Source organism: Mytilus californianus, unplaced genomic scaffold, assembly GCF_021869535.1.
Source record: "Mytilus californianus isolate M0D057914Y unplaced genomic scaffold, xbMytCali1.0.p SCAF_7, whole genome shotgun sequence".
NCBI classification, from domain to species: Eukaryota; Metazoa; Mollusca; class Bivalvia; order Mytilida; family Mytilidae; genus Mytilus; species Mytilus californianus.
Window position 1 is genome coordinate 91296494 of NW_026262723.1, and position 17080 is coordinate 91313573.

Below are 17080 nucleotides of genomic sequence, written 5' to 3' on the forward strand. Positions count from 1 at the left end.
CCCATTATACATCAGAAGCACTTCCTGTTGACATTAAGGTCAAGGTTAGCAAGATGGAAGTCCTTGGAAATGGTTTGAGAAGATTGCTTTTGAATTCCAGAAATTCTTCAGCGTTAAAGAACTGTCATGCTGCCACCTTTACTAGGCTGATGTCGAGTGGTATAATCTAAATATTTAGTTACTTTGTTTTGTTTTGGTATTTTTTTAACATGCCGAAATTCCAAAAATAAATGATGGATCCACCAAGGGAGATAATAAAAGCATAGGTACAAAGTTCATAAACATAAAGTTTTTATAACTAACAGTCTAAATTAACATGGTAATCTGATTCTATTTAAGAATAAAAAAAAAGAGAAGGCATGTTAAGCTTTCCAGATAGGTTATGAGGTAAAGGCGATGGGGACCACATAGGCTTGGAGCATGGACCCCCCTTTTTTCTTAACATTTTTTTTATGTGTTAAATTCCATCGCAGAATTCCATACACAGGATAATAATCCGGTGGCAGCAATGGAATAAATTATGTGTATAAAACTTTTTTTTTTTCAGAAAGTAGAAGACCTGGATGCTTCATACCGTGTATGCAGATATCCATTTTGTACCTTATGTTACAAAGTTTCTGTCTGTCATTTGTCCATTGTCCTTGATCTCATTTTCATAGTTCAGTGACTGCTTGAAAAAAAAAGATTTTTTTTTGTCAAGCGAAAAAGTAAAAGAATAACTATTCTACATGTCAGTCAGAGAGGGTTCACCTAAACTCAACCTCATTTAAAGAATTAGTGATCAAGATTGAGTTTTCTTGGTCAAGCCGTATCTTAGATACTATAAGCAATAGGATCACTTTTCTAGGTGTATGGAATGATTGTAAGGTGTGCATGTCCAACTGGCAGGTTTCATCTGACCTTGACCTTATTTTCACAGATCATTGATAATGTTAAATGTATGTGATACTTGTATTTTAGCATTCATATTACAGAATTTCAACATAAATTCAATCATGATATAAAGCAAAAATTAAATATTGTACATCTACTCCCCTCTGGCACATTTTGTGCACCATATTTCCATTAGATTAAACAAATTAGGTAAAATTGAGAATGGAAATTGGTAATGTGTCAAAGAGACAACAACCCGACCAAAGAGCAGAAAACAGCCAAAGGCCACCAATGGGTCTTCAACACAGCGAGAATAACCGGCACAGGGAGGCGGCTTCAGCTGGCCCCTCAACAAAAATGTGTACTAGATCAATGAAAATGGACGTCACACTAAACTCCAAAACATATAAATGAACTAAAATTAAAAAACATACAAGACTAACAAAGGCCAGAGGCTCCTGACTTGGGACAGGCGCAAAAATGCGGCGGGGTTAAACATGTTTTGTGAGATCTCATGAGTACTCACAGTTACTGAAAGCTGTTCAAAGCTAATTCCAACTAATAAATAAACCATTTTTTTGCAGATTAAAATTTCAAATTAGGACATGTTTCAACACCTAAAGACTTTCACTTTCATTTCTGTTAGTTCAATCACTCAGGCCTATCCCGAAATTTCAAGTTTTCACTCCTTGTTAGCTTAAATTTGTCAAGTTCATTATTGATGACAGAAGTAGATGTCAAATACACATGCTGTAAACTCTTAAAGAAATGCATGAATTCATGGTACAATAATTTTGAAAGGTTACCTGTATTTTTTTTTAAAATTTGGCGCCTGTAAACAACTGGGAAACCTATCGAAATAGATAAAAAATGTTGTGCAGTTAAACATGTTTGTGAATGCTTAACCCTCCTTCTTACCTTGGATAGTGGTATAACAGCATATCAGAAGAACAAACTAAGAATTAGTTCATGTAGTTGGAAAGGACTTGTCTCATCAGATCGGCATCAAGTACAAAAAAAAATTTACAAAAAAACAAAACACACAAAGTATGGATCTCATGAGTACTCACAGTTACTGAAAGCTAGTTCAAAGCTAATTCCAACTAATAAATAAACCATTTTTTTGCAGACTAAAATTTCAATTTGTACACATCCAATAACTTTTTGAACATTTAATATTTCATTTCAATGTTAAATTTTTTTTTTTTTTTGTTACAAAATCATAGGGTATTGTACATGTTTTGTGTGTATAAATGTCATGCACCCACCGTGCAAGAGCCTCATGGGTAGTCAAGGTCTTTAAAAAAAAACCTAGTTGTATGCTGCCCATCAAGGGCTCTTAATTGGAACAATGAATATTCTTTTTCTTATCCTTATTCTTTTTCATCCAGAGGACTAACATGTAGTGTAGAGACATCTTAAACAGTCTGAGAAAAGCATGCCCTTGTTCAAGCCTTGATATATGTATTGACAGCATTTAGGACCATAAGTGTTCATAGCTGTATATCAATGCATATTTAGTTATGTTTTTCTTATTAAAAAAGAAATTGGTTTTAGTATCAATAAAGACTATATTCTATATAAGGTTTTACTACAATGTTTAATTGATAACCTTTAAGAATTTTAGTTTATTCAGAGGATCAACAAGTTAACATGGATCCTATCTAAATTATGGGGCTCTTGTAATTAGGGTGTGATATCCCCTTAGATAAGATTTCTGCAGGTACAGTTAAACATTCAGACCAGATGTATATTAATTGCTTTAGAATTCTTATTTTGAAAAAAAAGTCCATAGTTTTGTCTTCTAAATTATATCTTTTTGCTAGATTGATATTTGCTTACTTTACTTCTTTTGGTAGATACATTTTGGTGTAATTGATATAAAATTAACATAGGGTCATAAGAAAACTTTATGGATTGGTTTTTGAAGAATAAGGATGTTAAAAGCATGAATCTTGGTTTTTTTCACCTTTAATCCCTAAGGACATTTAGTACCCATCACTCATGGGTTAAACACATGGGACAGGGGTTGAAATCTCAAATAACTAGTTTTTACCCCACCACATGATCATGTGCCTTTACCCAATCATGAACCTCCTCAGTGGTTATCCAACTAGCATTTCTAGTTAAATCTTTAAGTAAGTAAATACTTACATATACCTCACATCTCCTTTATTATTAATTTCAGGACAACAGTTAGAGTATATTATTAAAGATGTGAAAGGTGAAAAGAAAAATGTTGGTTTGATCCAGTTGAATAGGAGAAAAGCACTGAATGCTTTATGTGATGGCTTAATGAGTGAAGTTGGACAAGTTCTGAAAGAATTTGAAGCTGACAAAAATATAGGATGTATTGTACTAACAGGCATGGATAAAGCTTTTGCAGGTAAAATTTTAAACTTTAAATAATGATAACCAAAATATTTGTCAGACAGAAAAAAAATCATTGTTTCCTTTAGCTGATTAGGAGGAGTTGATAGCTTCCCATTCTATTGTCATATTTATGATTTTGAGATATGTTGTAGATTGAGATGAGATCTTTCAAAAATCCTTAATTAAAATATATAGGCTACTGTGCTTGTTTTTGAGAAAAATGAGGTTCAAAATTGAGAATTTTGGATATTTCGTTGGAATATCTGACAACTTTTAAAATAATTGCATTTAATGCAACAACACAGTCAAAATGGGTTTAATTAGATTCTGTGATTGATTCAAAACTTGATTGAATATATGTGTATCACATGCCAAAATAAGTTAATTTTGCTGATCTTTTAGGCTTTATTGAGCAGTTTTCCAAGGTTTTGTATTGTTATTTTTCTAATATTTTCATATAAGTAAGCTTTCATTGTGCATTTTGAAATAAATGCATATGAATCATGTGCTACCATATAAAAAAAAGGAGATGTGGTATGATTGCCAATTAGAAGACGTGATACAAGCAATTATATGTTACTGTCCATCCTTCAGCAATGAGAAAAACCCATACTATATAGTCAGCTATAAAAGGCCCTGACATGAAAATGTGAAACAATTCAAGGTAGAAAACCTACAGCCTAATATATAACAATACAATGTACGAAAAAAAAATAGGATAAAGATGAACCAAGGTCAACTACTGAATTACAGGCACATAAAGAATATGGCAGGGTTATACATGTTTGTGAATGCTCAAACCTTCCCTACCCTGGGATAGTAGTGTAACAGCACAACATAGAACTTGCACCAAGATGTCGTTTAATGAAATTGGATGCCCTCCATTTATCATGCTTTTAAATAACATATGGTCAAATTGCTAAAAGACCCCCTCCTAAATTATTGAAAACTATCATTCTGCAATGACAATAATATCTTAGTGTAAATTAGATACACCCATTTGGTGTATCTAACATTAACTGTAAGAATTGGTTGCAAATCACTTAATTCAATAGATTTGTATGAAGCACAAAAACAACTAGCATTAAAACAATAGAAACAGAGTACTTACAATTAATGAAAGCTAGTTCAAAACGAATTACAACTAATACATAAATCATGTTCTCCCAGAATAAATATGCTCTTTTTTAGAGAAAACTATAAATGTTGTACAATGTATTTGAAAATTGATTCCCCAATTGTCACCTCACATTTTCAAAGAAAATCACAATCGACTGTTCAGAAAACTTTAATGACGTCTCCTGCCATATTCCAAGTGTGATGCAAAATTAGACAACGATTCTGACAAAAACAAATGATAGTCTTCTATGTCATAAAAAAGAAACGTTGAAATAACTCATTTAATTGAAATTTTGCAGATTTTTGTTTGTATGATTCCATTATAAGAAATCATTGTAAACAAAACTAGTAACAACATGACTTTGAATGCTCATTGTTGTGTTATCAGTTATATTCTCTGAAACTGTATTGACTCCTCTTCAGTAGACAATTTGGGCTAATTTGATAATATCTCGACTGGCCTTTTTTGAAAACAGCACCTTTATTTGGACTCATTTTAGAAAGTCCTTGTTTTTACTAGATTTATATAATTTCAAGGTATTTAATAATAAAATTCCCAGGATGACAAAATCTGAAGCAATTCCAATTAGAGAACCAATGGTTTGATTTACACTACAACAATGAATGAAAAACAATTAGGGTAGATTTCAACTACAATAACAATATCAAACTTGGGATTACAGGCAACTGGTTAGGGACAGGCACATACAGAATCTGGCAAGTTTAAAAATGTTTGTTAGCAATCAACACTCCACCTAACCTGGGCAATTGGTGTAATAACGTAACACAACATAAGTAAATATATGTTTGGAAAGGCATGACTTATCAGATCTGTACTAAGTGTGTAAACAAATATAAGAAGACATAAGACACAAAGTACTGATCTGAGAGAACTCTCAGTTACTGAAAGCTTGATTAAAGTTTATTAGATAAACAAGTGTATATAATCTTGATGCAAACTATGAACTACTGTTTAAGTAATATTTACATTTATCTGGTTAAAGCTGGAGCTGACATTAAAGAGATGGAAGGACAAAACTTTTCTGATGTATGGTATAATAGCTTTTTATCTCAATGGAATTCAGTAGAGCAATGTAAAAAACCAATAATAGCAGCCGTGAATGGTTATGCAGTAAGTTCTGTATTTGTAACATGGGGGTGTTACTTCCTATTATTGGGCATACAGGGATGCACCAAAAATATGGTTCATAATTTTGCGAGATTTTATATAAGAATGACCCTCCTTTTTAATGACATCCTATATTAAAATGCACTTACGTTTGATAACTGTATATTGATTTGGGGTATGATCTATATATCATATATAAATATGCTATTGAGAATCTTACATTATTAATGGTCAATTATTATATTAAATTAAATCAATTCATTTGAAAGTTAACATCTCACACCCACTTAAACACGCAGTTAATCCAACAATCCATGCGTATATATTACTATAAAGTATATGTGCACCAAACGATGTCAATTCATATATAACAAGAATTTGTCCATAGTACACGGATGCCCCACTCGCACTATCATTTTCTATGTTCAGTGGACCGTGAAATTAGGGTCAAAACTCTAATTTGGCATTAAAATTAGAAAGATCATATCATAGGGAACATGTGTACTAAGTTTCAAGTTGATTGGACTTCAACTTCATCAAAAACTACCTTGACCAAAAACTTTAACCTGAAGCGGGACAGTATCATTTTCTATGTTCAGTGGACAGTGAAATTGGAGTCAAAACTCTAATTTAGCATTAAAATTAGAAAGATCATATCATAGGGAACATGTGTACTAAGTTTCAAGTTGAATGGACTTCAACTTCATCAAAAACTACCTTGACCAAAAACTTTTAATCTGAAGTGGGACAGACGGACGAACAGTCGAATGGATGCACAGACAGACCAAAAAAAATAATGCCCCTATGTGGGGCATAAAAACTTGAGGGTAGCTGTATATTTATGAATTATGAGTGATGATATAAATTTATTGCTTATATAAGCATGGGTCATATTTAAAATATTGTATATAAGTTTAGGTCATTCTTTCTTAAATATTTGAATAACTTTAGGTACTGAATTTCAGTGAATGTCATATTAAACCGGGTACGTTTTTTGAGGCAAAAATGGCACACCCCTACCAAAAAAATATATCGAAGTTAAGTTACCCCCCCTATGATTTGTAGCACATCTGGCCCAGAAGGCCATGGTACAGGATTGATCTTTAGAGTGTCTAAATTATAGTTTGTGAATTATTTAATGGTCCATCAACCAACATGGCCACCATAGCTAAAAATATAACAAAGGAGTAAAATGAAAGTATCTTGAAAACCATGGTAGATATGGAAAATCTCATATGGTTGAAAATGTTTAGAATGTCAAGTACCGGTATAAATATTTGTACCAAAATTATCAGATGACTGCTAACAAGTTAATGCCCTTAAATGACCTTTTTTACATTTTTTTTGGGGGCCTCATAATTTAAAAATTATTGTAAGGTCATGGATATAGTTTATACATGTATTAAAATTTCAATTGCAAATAAGGGATACGATTTTGAAAACTTGTCTTTAGCCTATTAATATGTTTTGACTTCTTCATAGCAAACTAGATAAACATTTAAACTTATATACACTGACATGGCAATGATTTACCTTTTCTTATGACTATCACAAGTCTAGTTGATACTTTTTACCATATATATGTGGGGAGGCATTCCCTCGGCTAAAAATAAGTTTGTTGCTGTTCATCATATTTGTTTTTAGTTTATTGTGACCTGTAGTTGCTAACCTTTTACCACATTTGGTATCTTGTGGAGAGTTGTCTCATTGGCAATCATACCGCATCTTCTTATTTTTATATTCCAAGTCATGTTTGAAATGAGGATGATAATTTATGCCATTAAGACCTTTTATTCATGCTAGATATTTAACTACAGGGTAATTGATTTTTCCAGAAAGAAAAAATGAATCCGGTGACCCCTTAATATTGTCATATCATTTAAAAAAATATTTATAACAATTCAGATGTAGTTCCAACAAGTTCTAAATGCATAAAATTTTGTCAAAATCCAAAATATCACCCAATTACATATACTTTACCGGTACCTTAAAAGATAATTAGGCTGATACCTTTCTTTTGGTAGATGTGCAAATATCAATATCATGGCAGCTTTTTGAACCTAGAATTGTCAATATAGGTACAGATATTGATAGTTTGAAATTAATCATCCTTTGGATATTTTTTAATATTCACCCATGGATGGAGCAAAGATATACTCCATCTGAAGTCAATAGCTTACACTTGCTTTTTTGGGGGCCAGATAAGCTAAAAACCGTAAGATAAAAAAAAATCTATAACAACCACAACATCAAGCCTAAGATTTTATAAATAACAGGAGAGAAATATGAATAAAAGGAACCAGATGAACAAAAATAGACATCTTAATGTCATGATATGTCCTCCATTAATAGGCAGGCTTCCGAACCATATGACAAAATTTTATTTATTCAGTCTAAACAGGTTATTGATGAAGTAAATTGTATATTATTACAGCTTGGTGGTGGATGTGAATTAGCCATGATGTGTGACATAATTTACGCTGGAGAGAAAGCACAGTTTGGTCAACCAGAAATTACATTGGGGACAATACCAGGTATCTTACAAGATAATGCATAAATTGTAGACTTTACAAAGTACACAGTATACCAAATTTTCCCCGACTGGTAGTAAAATATAATTAGTTGTAATGTAAGGGAGAGAAAATATATGTTAAGTTTACCTCGATGAAGTTTGGGGGTTGTGGTTAATATTGTACCTTCTGCTGTCTTGTGCTTATCCACAGCCAGTTTCTCAGAAAATAATTGACAGTTTATAATTGTGACCATGTGCCAAAAGATGACAATCTTAAAACTTTTATTCATTTTCAAAAATTTTAAAAGAGAGTTGAAGGATACCAATGGAATAATCAAACTCATAAGTTGAAAAAGAACTGACAATGCCATGGCAAAACAAAAAAATGACCAAAAGACAAACTACAGTATACAAAACACAACATAGAAAACTGTTGACTGAGCAAAAAACAGGGGGTAATCTCAGGTGCTTTGGAAAGGTAACCAGATCCTGCTCGTCATGTGGCACCTGTAGTGTTACTCATGTAAGTACAAACCCGGTGAAAAATCTTAATTCCGTAGGTCACATTTAAGCTAAAATACTACATATAAATACAAAATATATTTGAGATGATGACTCAAATCAACTATCATCACAAACTATGAACATCCTATAAGAAATGCAATTTTTTTTAAGGTGCTGGAGGTACACAAAGATTAACAAAGGCAGTTGGCAAATCAAAAGCTATGGAATTAATTCTGACAGCTGATAGAATGTCTGCTGTTGATGCAGAAAGGGCAGGTTAGTTAATTCCATGTTCCTTTCATACAACTACCACTCTTAACAAAACAGACAATGCATTGTTAAGAGTTTTGTACAGAAACTTACTACCATTTTAAATTTGTCAAATTTTACTTCATCATTTTACATAAATGCTGTATGCATACAACAGGTCTGACAGTATCATCTCTTCGCCACTGTAAAAAAATATCGTTAGTTGCTTAATATCCATTGGCAAATATTTCATGCATAATATTTTGTAGTAAAAATGTATCGCTTGTCTATTATTAATATGGCATGTTGGCCTCTTGTAACATTTTACATTACTTAGTTTCTGTTTCATTGACAAATCTCTTTTTGTTCAATTCTTTTGTATAAATATAAATAAAATGAGATAGACTCAAATAGACAGCAACTCAATAGCACAAATAACATAGACATCTAGAGGTCAATATTTTTCAACAATAGACAGCTGTCTATGCTATATGTTAAGCTGTAAATTGCCCTGAATCTAAAAACAAAATTGGGGATGCAATGCTAGGCTTTTATCTCTGTTTACTTTTGAAACCCACTTTTCATGTAATGATTTTAGTTGTCTTAGATTTTAGGTCTGATTTGTAAAGGAGAAGGTCCTGAAAGGGCTTATTTTGGCCTAAAATTTGATGTACATCTGATGAACGATTTTTGAAATTTTTTAAACACTTAAGTGTCTTCTTCAGTCGATTCAATTAGTTTATGTTAAAGATTTGAACTGATTTGGTCATTAAAGACGCTTAAATTCAAGCTTAGATATGAAAAATCTATCAATTATGCCACAAAACGTCACTTTTCAGATGGTTTTTGTCTAAAATGGAAGTGGCTGCATTCGTGTTCAGTCTCAATCTTTATATATGTTATGTATCATCATCAAATACAACATATATTGAAATATTAAGACTGAACACAAGTGCGGCCACTTCCATTTTAGACAAAAACCATCTAAAACTAGTACAAATGCTAAAATTGTGAAGATTTCAGTAATTTTGCATGAATTAATGATGCTCGTACCTGATGCATGTGTAGTGTAATGTAAAAAAACAGCCCATATTTATGTAACAAAAGTATTCTTCTTTCCAATAAATAGCTTAAAGTTTACATTTTTACCAATTTTTAAAATGTTATATTTTTTGGGCAAAAAAGGGGTCTTACCGGGCCTACTCCTTTATAGACTGTGTGCTGTTTCCTATGATGAAATTTTTACATATTGTGGATTTGCATGGTGAGTAATGCATGCAAAGCCAAAGACGCTTGCCCTGTTGATTCACCCAGTCTCTCACTATGTTTGGAGTTAATTTCCTCAGGTTGTGTTTTTTATGCCACTGCCGTAACAGAGAGGGCATTTAGTTTTACTCTTGTCCGTCTGTACGTCCCAAAGTTGGTTTCCGTTCTTTAACTTAAGTTTGCCTCAACCAAATGTTATGAAACTTATGCACAATGCTTTTTACCACAAAACAGTCAGATCAAGTTTGAATTCTGGTGGTGTCACTTTTACCATTCTAGAGATATGCCCTTTACAAATGGAAAAATGGAATAACTTTATAAGATATGAAAGCTGGGGCATCATCTGTGTCCCATGGACACATTCCCCATTTATTTATTTTAAATGTGATTTATGAGATTTGAACACCAGTAAACTACTGTTGCCTCTAATTTACTTAATTATAATGGCATAAAATATCTGTAAAGAAGAAACTTTAATATTAAAGTCAAACATTTCTCTTCTGTAAAGAAAATCTATAATGAATTCCTGATCCATGGAAGAACATAATTTGTGCTCAGAAAAGGTAAATTTGCCACTTTTTCTATCATATATTTAAGATTCCTTCTGTCCTCTATTATCGTAAAGTGCAAATCCAAGGTTGAAACAGACTGGAAATGCTCATAACTTACAAGTATTTTTTCTTGTAATACTTTATATGAAAGAAAAGTTTCATCTTACTAAATAAAATCTTCAATTTTTCTCAAGAGCAAAACTACATGGTTAACACAAAAAACTTTGGAATAAGTGGGTTCAGATTGTTACCCCTAATAAATTTCTGGTCTTATATACATATATTAAGCAGAAAAAACTTGCATATTAATTTGATTTCAGTGGAAACTCGGAGCAGGTTAATAATTTTGTGATTTATTTGAAACAATTATATTGTAGGCTTAGTAAGTAAAGTATTTCCAGTAGACCAATTGGTTGATGAAGCTATCAAAACAGCAGAGAAAATCTCTAGTTATTCAAAGATAACTACAGCCATGTGTAAAGAGGCTGTAAATGCATGTAAGTTGTTTTTCTTTTATTTGACAGGTATACAAATTGTGTTTATAACTATTCTTGATGTTTAAAAAACTACTACTACTATGATTATTATACTTTAGTTAGTATCTGCTTATAGAATAAAAAGGTTCACAGCATGTTTTTCTTTTCCTTCATTAACCCTTTTGTATGATGCAATCTGGGTGTAGGCAAAATAAGTTAAATATAGTTAAAATATTCCTTCTTTATTAGGTATGCTTTTGCATGTCAAAGAAATAACTAATTATTTATCAATATCTGTTGCTGTCTTGTGAAAATGGTGGCCGCCACAAGATTCGGTTACAGTTTTAGAAAGACATGGAAAAAATCATTCATAAAAACCCTTAATCACAACAAGCTAAAAAATTTATCATAGATCTAACAGAGAAGAAAATCTTCAAAAAGCAAATTATTTTAGTGATCTGATACAGGTTGACACCTATTTTTATACTAGTGGGTTACTTAACTTTATGTGGAACATTGTTTTTTTTTCTTTTGTAGCATATGAAATGTCATTAAAAGAAGGTCTCCATTTTGAAAAGAGAATATTTCATGCTTCATTTGCAACAGTGAGTAGTTTATACATTTCTTAACATTGAAACTAGATAAATTTTATTTTAGCATAGAATTATGATGCAATGAATGGAGGCTATAGAACATTGAGTATATTCTTTTAAAAAGATTTCAATGATATGCTTCCAGATTTTTTCTGTCATGTAGGGATTGAATAAACACTGTAATAAATAAATAAATTCATAAATTAATGGAACGGAGCCAAATGATCATATCATGCTATCATATATGGAGTGCTTTTGTACAAGAAACTTATTTGGACTAATTTGAATTACATGTAGTAAAAAAATAAATTAGGGAATATTGTAATGGAACAACTTTCATTTTTGAATTACAGAATGACAGAAAAGAAGGCATGACAGCTTTCTCAGAGAAAAGAAAACCAAATTTCACAGACAGCTAACAATAGTTGATAAATATCCGTGTATTTCATATATTAAACAGAGAGGATGCAGTTTTTTATAGTGTTATTATTAAGTTGTGACTATTGAATGATTACATTTTGTATGTTTGTAAAATTTACACCATTATTCAATTCACAGTTTCAGAATCTTAAGAACTATGGGTAATTTCATTGTTTGTGCCCCAAAATGAGAATAATGTCACCTCATTGGTAGAATTTCCATTTTGTAAGACGTTGTTAGCCAATCACAACCTTTTGGTCTAAGGTATTGAAAATAGTACTCAGAATGTATAGATTCTTAATCAGTGAATTATATCCAATCATGTTGATTGCAAATCAGTTTTATATAATAAATGAAGTAGTGCTTTAGTTTTTGTATATTCTGTGACAATTTATATATGCCCCTCAAAGACGGGACGTATTATGGTATACCGATATCCGTCTGTCAACACTTTGTACGATAATTCAAATTTGCTTGAACCAATTCTCATATAACTTTAACACAACATTAGAATTGACGGCACAAAGCTCCCTTTTGATTTTTTTGTCGAACCCCCAAACCCCCCCCCCCACCAACTGTCCGTCTGTCTCTGTGAGTGTCTGTCCATGTGGGCATCTGTCTGTCTGTCTGGTCTTGTTAGCACTCTCACTTCTACCAGAAATATAAAACTTATATCTTAGGTTTATATCAGCAAGTTTGAAAATCAGTTCGGATCAATTATTGTTAAAAGAGTTGTGTCCCTTTGAAATATTAATTATATGGAAAATTGCATTGTTAGTGCTGTCATGTGTACAATTTTTGCCAGATTTTTATGAAACTTATATCATGGATTTATATAAGCAATGTCTTGGACAAGTTCGAAAATCAGTGCTGATAAGTTATTTTTGAAAGAGTTCTGCCCCTTTGAAATATTAATTATATGTAAAATTGCATTGTAAGCACTCTCATGTGTACAATTTTTGCCATTTTTAGGCAGCCCCCGCCGTAGAGGAGGGGGCATTAAGTTTTGCCCTTGTTCGTCTGTCTGTCCATCCGTCCTTGTGTCCCAAAGCTGGTTTCCATTCTCTAACTTTAGTTTGCCTCAACCAAATATTACGAAACTTATACACAATGCTTATTACCACAAAACACAGATCAAATTTGAATTTTGGTGGCATCACTTTAACCGTTCTGGAGTTATGCCCCTTTACAAATGGAAAAATTGCTTATACACAATGCTTATTACCACAAAATACAGATCAAGTACATATTTGGGTAGCGTCACTTTTACTGTTCTTCAGTTATGTCCCTTTATAAATTTATATGATATGCAAGCGGGGGCATCATCTGTGTCCCATGGACACATTCCCCATTTATTTAAACTTACCGGTATATTAAAGGTTTATATCAGCAATGTCTCGGACAAGTTCAAAAAATTAGTGGCGATTAAATATTTTTAAAAGAGTTATGGCCCTTGGAAATATTAATTATATTGGAAATTTCATTGTTTTAGCTCTCGAGCCTTAATTTCTCCAAGATATTTATAAGAAAGTTAAAGAACAATAAAAAAAGGGTTTTTTTTTTTATTGCCCCTGGATAGATAAAATATGTGCAATGTGAGGGACATTGGAACTATGTTCTTTTATTTTTTATTATTGGTTTTGTCATTCCAGAGTTACAGTCTGAACTTTGACCCTTAAATTAAAGGCAATTTTTCACAAATCGTGCACTAATTCCAGCATTCCTGATTGATTACCACCAAACTTTACACTATTCTGGAGATTGCTGAAAGGAAGCTCCCTAGTGATTTTTTTTTTATTTTTGGTTTGTTGTTCCAGAGTTATGCTTATCTGGATGCAAATGACAACAATTGTGACTGTGAATTATTTGTAAAAAGCTTAAAAAAATGTAGATGAGTTGGATACTGTAAATTCAGAAATAAGTGCCAGGTGTTTATTAACATTAATGTGAATAATACGACTGGTTGAGTATTGCAATAATAAGAAGTTGTATTCTAATATCTTATACAAAGAAATGTATGCAGATTTTCCTGAATGTGCAATAATTAATCTTGCATTTTTGTCCATTTTTTAAAAATCGCATTAATAAATGCACGCAATAATTTCTTGTATACAGATGCCTTTTGATCTGAAGTTGCCATATGGCATTTGTTCCTTGCCCATGACCCCATTTTCATGGTTTAGTAACTGCATTTAATAAGTGTGTGGTAGTTTTTGTCTTGCCTGCAACAAATGTCACTGAATGAGACATAGGGGTTCCAATCTGGAGGCTACATTGTAAACTGTTTGTATAAAGCTTTATATTTTGGATTGTATCCATGTATTGAATACAGATGTCTTATATTCTGTTGTTTCTCTGCTTGCATTTTATTGCTTCAATACCTGAAAAAAATCTTTTTTTATCCACATTTTTTTTCAGTAGTTATATGAGCTCAGTAAAAGGGCAACCATATTTTGTATAATAAGTACTTGTGAGTAGGACACCACAAATAACATGTCTCAAAGATGGTGGTGAAAATATAAATAGTCTCTCACATTACTTACACAATAATCTGTTGTCAATAGAAGAAAATGATTTAAAGTTGGGACCACAATAAACCCTGCCCATTAGCTTCAAAGAAGCCAAAAACTACTTGTAAAACAAGTATTCTAATATGACATTCTTATTTCACTTTGGAAATATATAAAGAAGTATATATAAAGATATTGACAAATATAATGCCTACCCATGTCAAAATGAGCATAGAGAATGGCATGAAAGAATTATTTCTGAAGTTTCAAACAGAAAATAAAAAACCATGACCCTGTAATCTTTTTTGTAAAAGTAATTTTCAGCAACAACAAAAAATTCTTAGATGTTATGTGCCAATATCACTATACTTCATTTGAGTGGTAAGAAGGGGAAAATGATTTAAAAATGTTCCACATCAGGGGTATGTCTGTCCTAGTGCCAAGTTACTCCTTAAAATGATTGTAAGGGGTACATATCTGTCCTACAGGGGTCATCTGACCTTGACCTAATTAGCATGGTTCATTTGTCAATGTTATGTTATTGATAAATACTATGTTTTCATGATGATATAAGTTTCTCAGGTATTATAAGTAATAAATCAACTATACTTAAAGGATTCATGTGAACTTGACATCATTTTCATGGTTGATTGATTGTGTCTGATCTTCTGTTAATACTATAAAAAGTTATGAGTCAGTTGTATGTGTTACTAGTGGATTGAAGTCCAGGTTAGTCTATGGAAAGGTATATACTATGAAATTTAGAGCGAGGGGCTTGCCCTGAGCTCTTAATTTCATAGTATATACCTTTTCATAGACTATCCAATTTAGCACATATTTACAACTCGAGTAATCTTTTAATTGGTCTATTGATAGTTTATTTTGGCTGACTACTTGTATCACAGGTTTGTAAAACGGAGCTCATTAACGAAGTTTTGTAAATCTACTCACTAGTATCATTGTAAAATATGTTATTTCAAAAGGCCCTTGACTCCAGAATGAAAAGATGGTAGCTGCTGGTGTAAGTATGTATATTGATATAAAGCGGTGTTTTACTATACATGTTCTTCTTACATGGTAAGATGACCAAATAAATTGACAAAAAGCAGGCAATAATTAAATTGCAGTGGAAGCTTTACATGTTTTGAAAACATTTTTTAATTTCACAGTAAAACTAAAGCTATAATAAATTTGAAACATATAGATAGTTTGTCCCCATAGATATAGTCTAGCAGATAGGCATTAAAAAGCAACTACCAATAGATCAGAGATTATAGGTTTTGTGTGTGTGTTTTTTTTTTTTTTATTATTTCAAATTTAAGTAAAAACTAAAAGATTTATCAGAATATGTTTATATGTACGTAGTATATATATAGGTGGCATATTATCTTCAGACATAATCACAGTTTTTCAATTCATGACATCGTCCTGAACATGCATGGAATATTTGCCACTGGACATTAAGCAATCAATAATCAATTAATCAATCAATTCATGACGAAATATATAGATCACCTTCCTTAAGAAAGTTTGAAAAATTATTACTAAGTTGCTTTAATTTCCCTTCACAAGGTTTCATAGTACACACTTTGTTTTGTACAAAGTAATTGCATGGATGATACATTATCATAATTTTAAGATATCGTTGTACTCTAATCAAGGTATAAAGAACCCTATGTATTACCCTTTAATTAAATGAAAGAAATTTGCAATTGTCAAAAACATTTTTTAGATCCAAAGATTTTAATAGCAGGATATTTAAAAATCAACGTGAAAACTAATTACAAATATTTAATTTAATTTGGAACACAGCATTTTATTTCAAAATAGCCAGTGGCAATTTTTGTTTTAAATATCTTGATTACGATACAATGAAATCTTAGCCTTGTGGTCATTCATGCGAAGTTACTTAGTACACGGAATTAGAATATAGCAAAGTACTCTCGACCAATGAAATTGTAGAATTGGATGCCTCTTAATTGTGAAGAATGAATGTAAATCATGTTCTTTAGTAAGGGATTATCCTATTATTTGGGTCTATTTACAGTTCAAAACAAAGAGTTTCTATAAATGAGTTACAACTGCCCCGAAGCACATTTATCAGATTGAAAGGATTTATCACACAGTTATTGAAACTGACTCAAAGTTGAATTGTGAAACAAACAAAAATCTCAAAATAAGTTGAAGTTTACTGGTGCAGTAAAATTGGTACCGTGAATTTTATTATGAAAATATTAATAACTTCAAATTACTATAAAATTAAACAATACCAAAGCAATGCAAAAAAAATCAAAAAAATCTTTCAGATAAAAAATAGCCTAAATCTTATTGGCTATGAAATAAAATTTAGTTGTAAACTCAAATGTATTAATTGATTTAAACTGTTAATAAAAAAGGATAATTCCTCATTAAAATATTACATGATTTACATTCATACTCACAATCAGGAAACATACAATTCATACCTTTTCTTTCTACTGTTGTGTCACCTAATATCTATAACGC

The 17080-nt window shown here is 31.6% G+C and overlaps 1 protein-coding gene across 1 annotated transcript; it reads left to right on the forward strand.

Annotated features, from left to right (window-relative positions):
* The first annotated feature begins 12 nt into the window (after nt 1-12).
* LOC127708716 (enoyl-CoA hydratase, mitochondrial-like) lies at nt 13-12433 on the forward strand. Its single transcript, XM_052213836.1, has 8 exons — nt 13-159; nt 3062-3259; nt 5370-5497; nt 7929-8028; nt 8682-8786; nt 10954-11073; nt 11590-11657; nt 11999-12433. The coding sequence occupies exons 1-8, from the start codon at nt 54-56 to the stop codon at nt 12062-12064; spliced, it is 891 nt and encodes a 296-aa protein (XP_052069796.1). The 5' UTR covers nt 13-53; the 3' UTR covers nt 12065-12433.
* Nucleotides 12434-17080: the final 4647 nt, after the last annotated feature.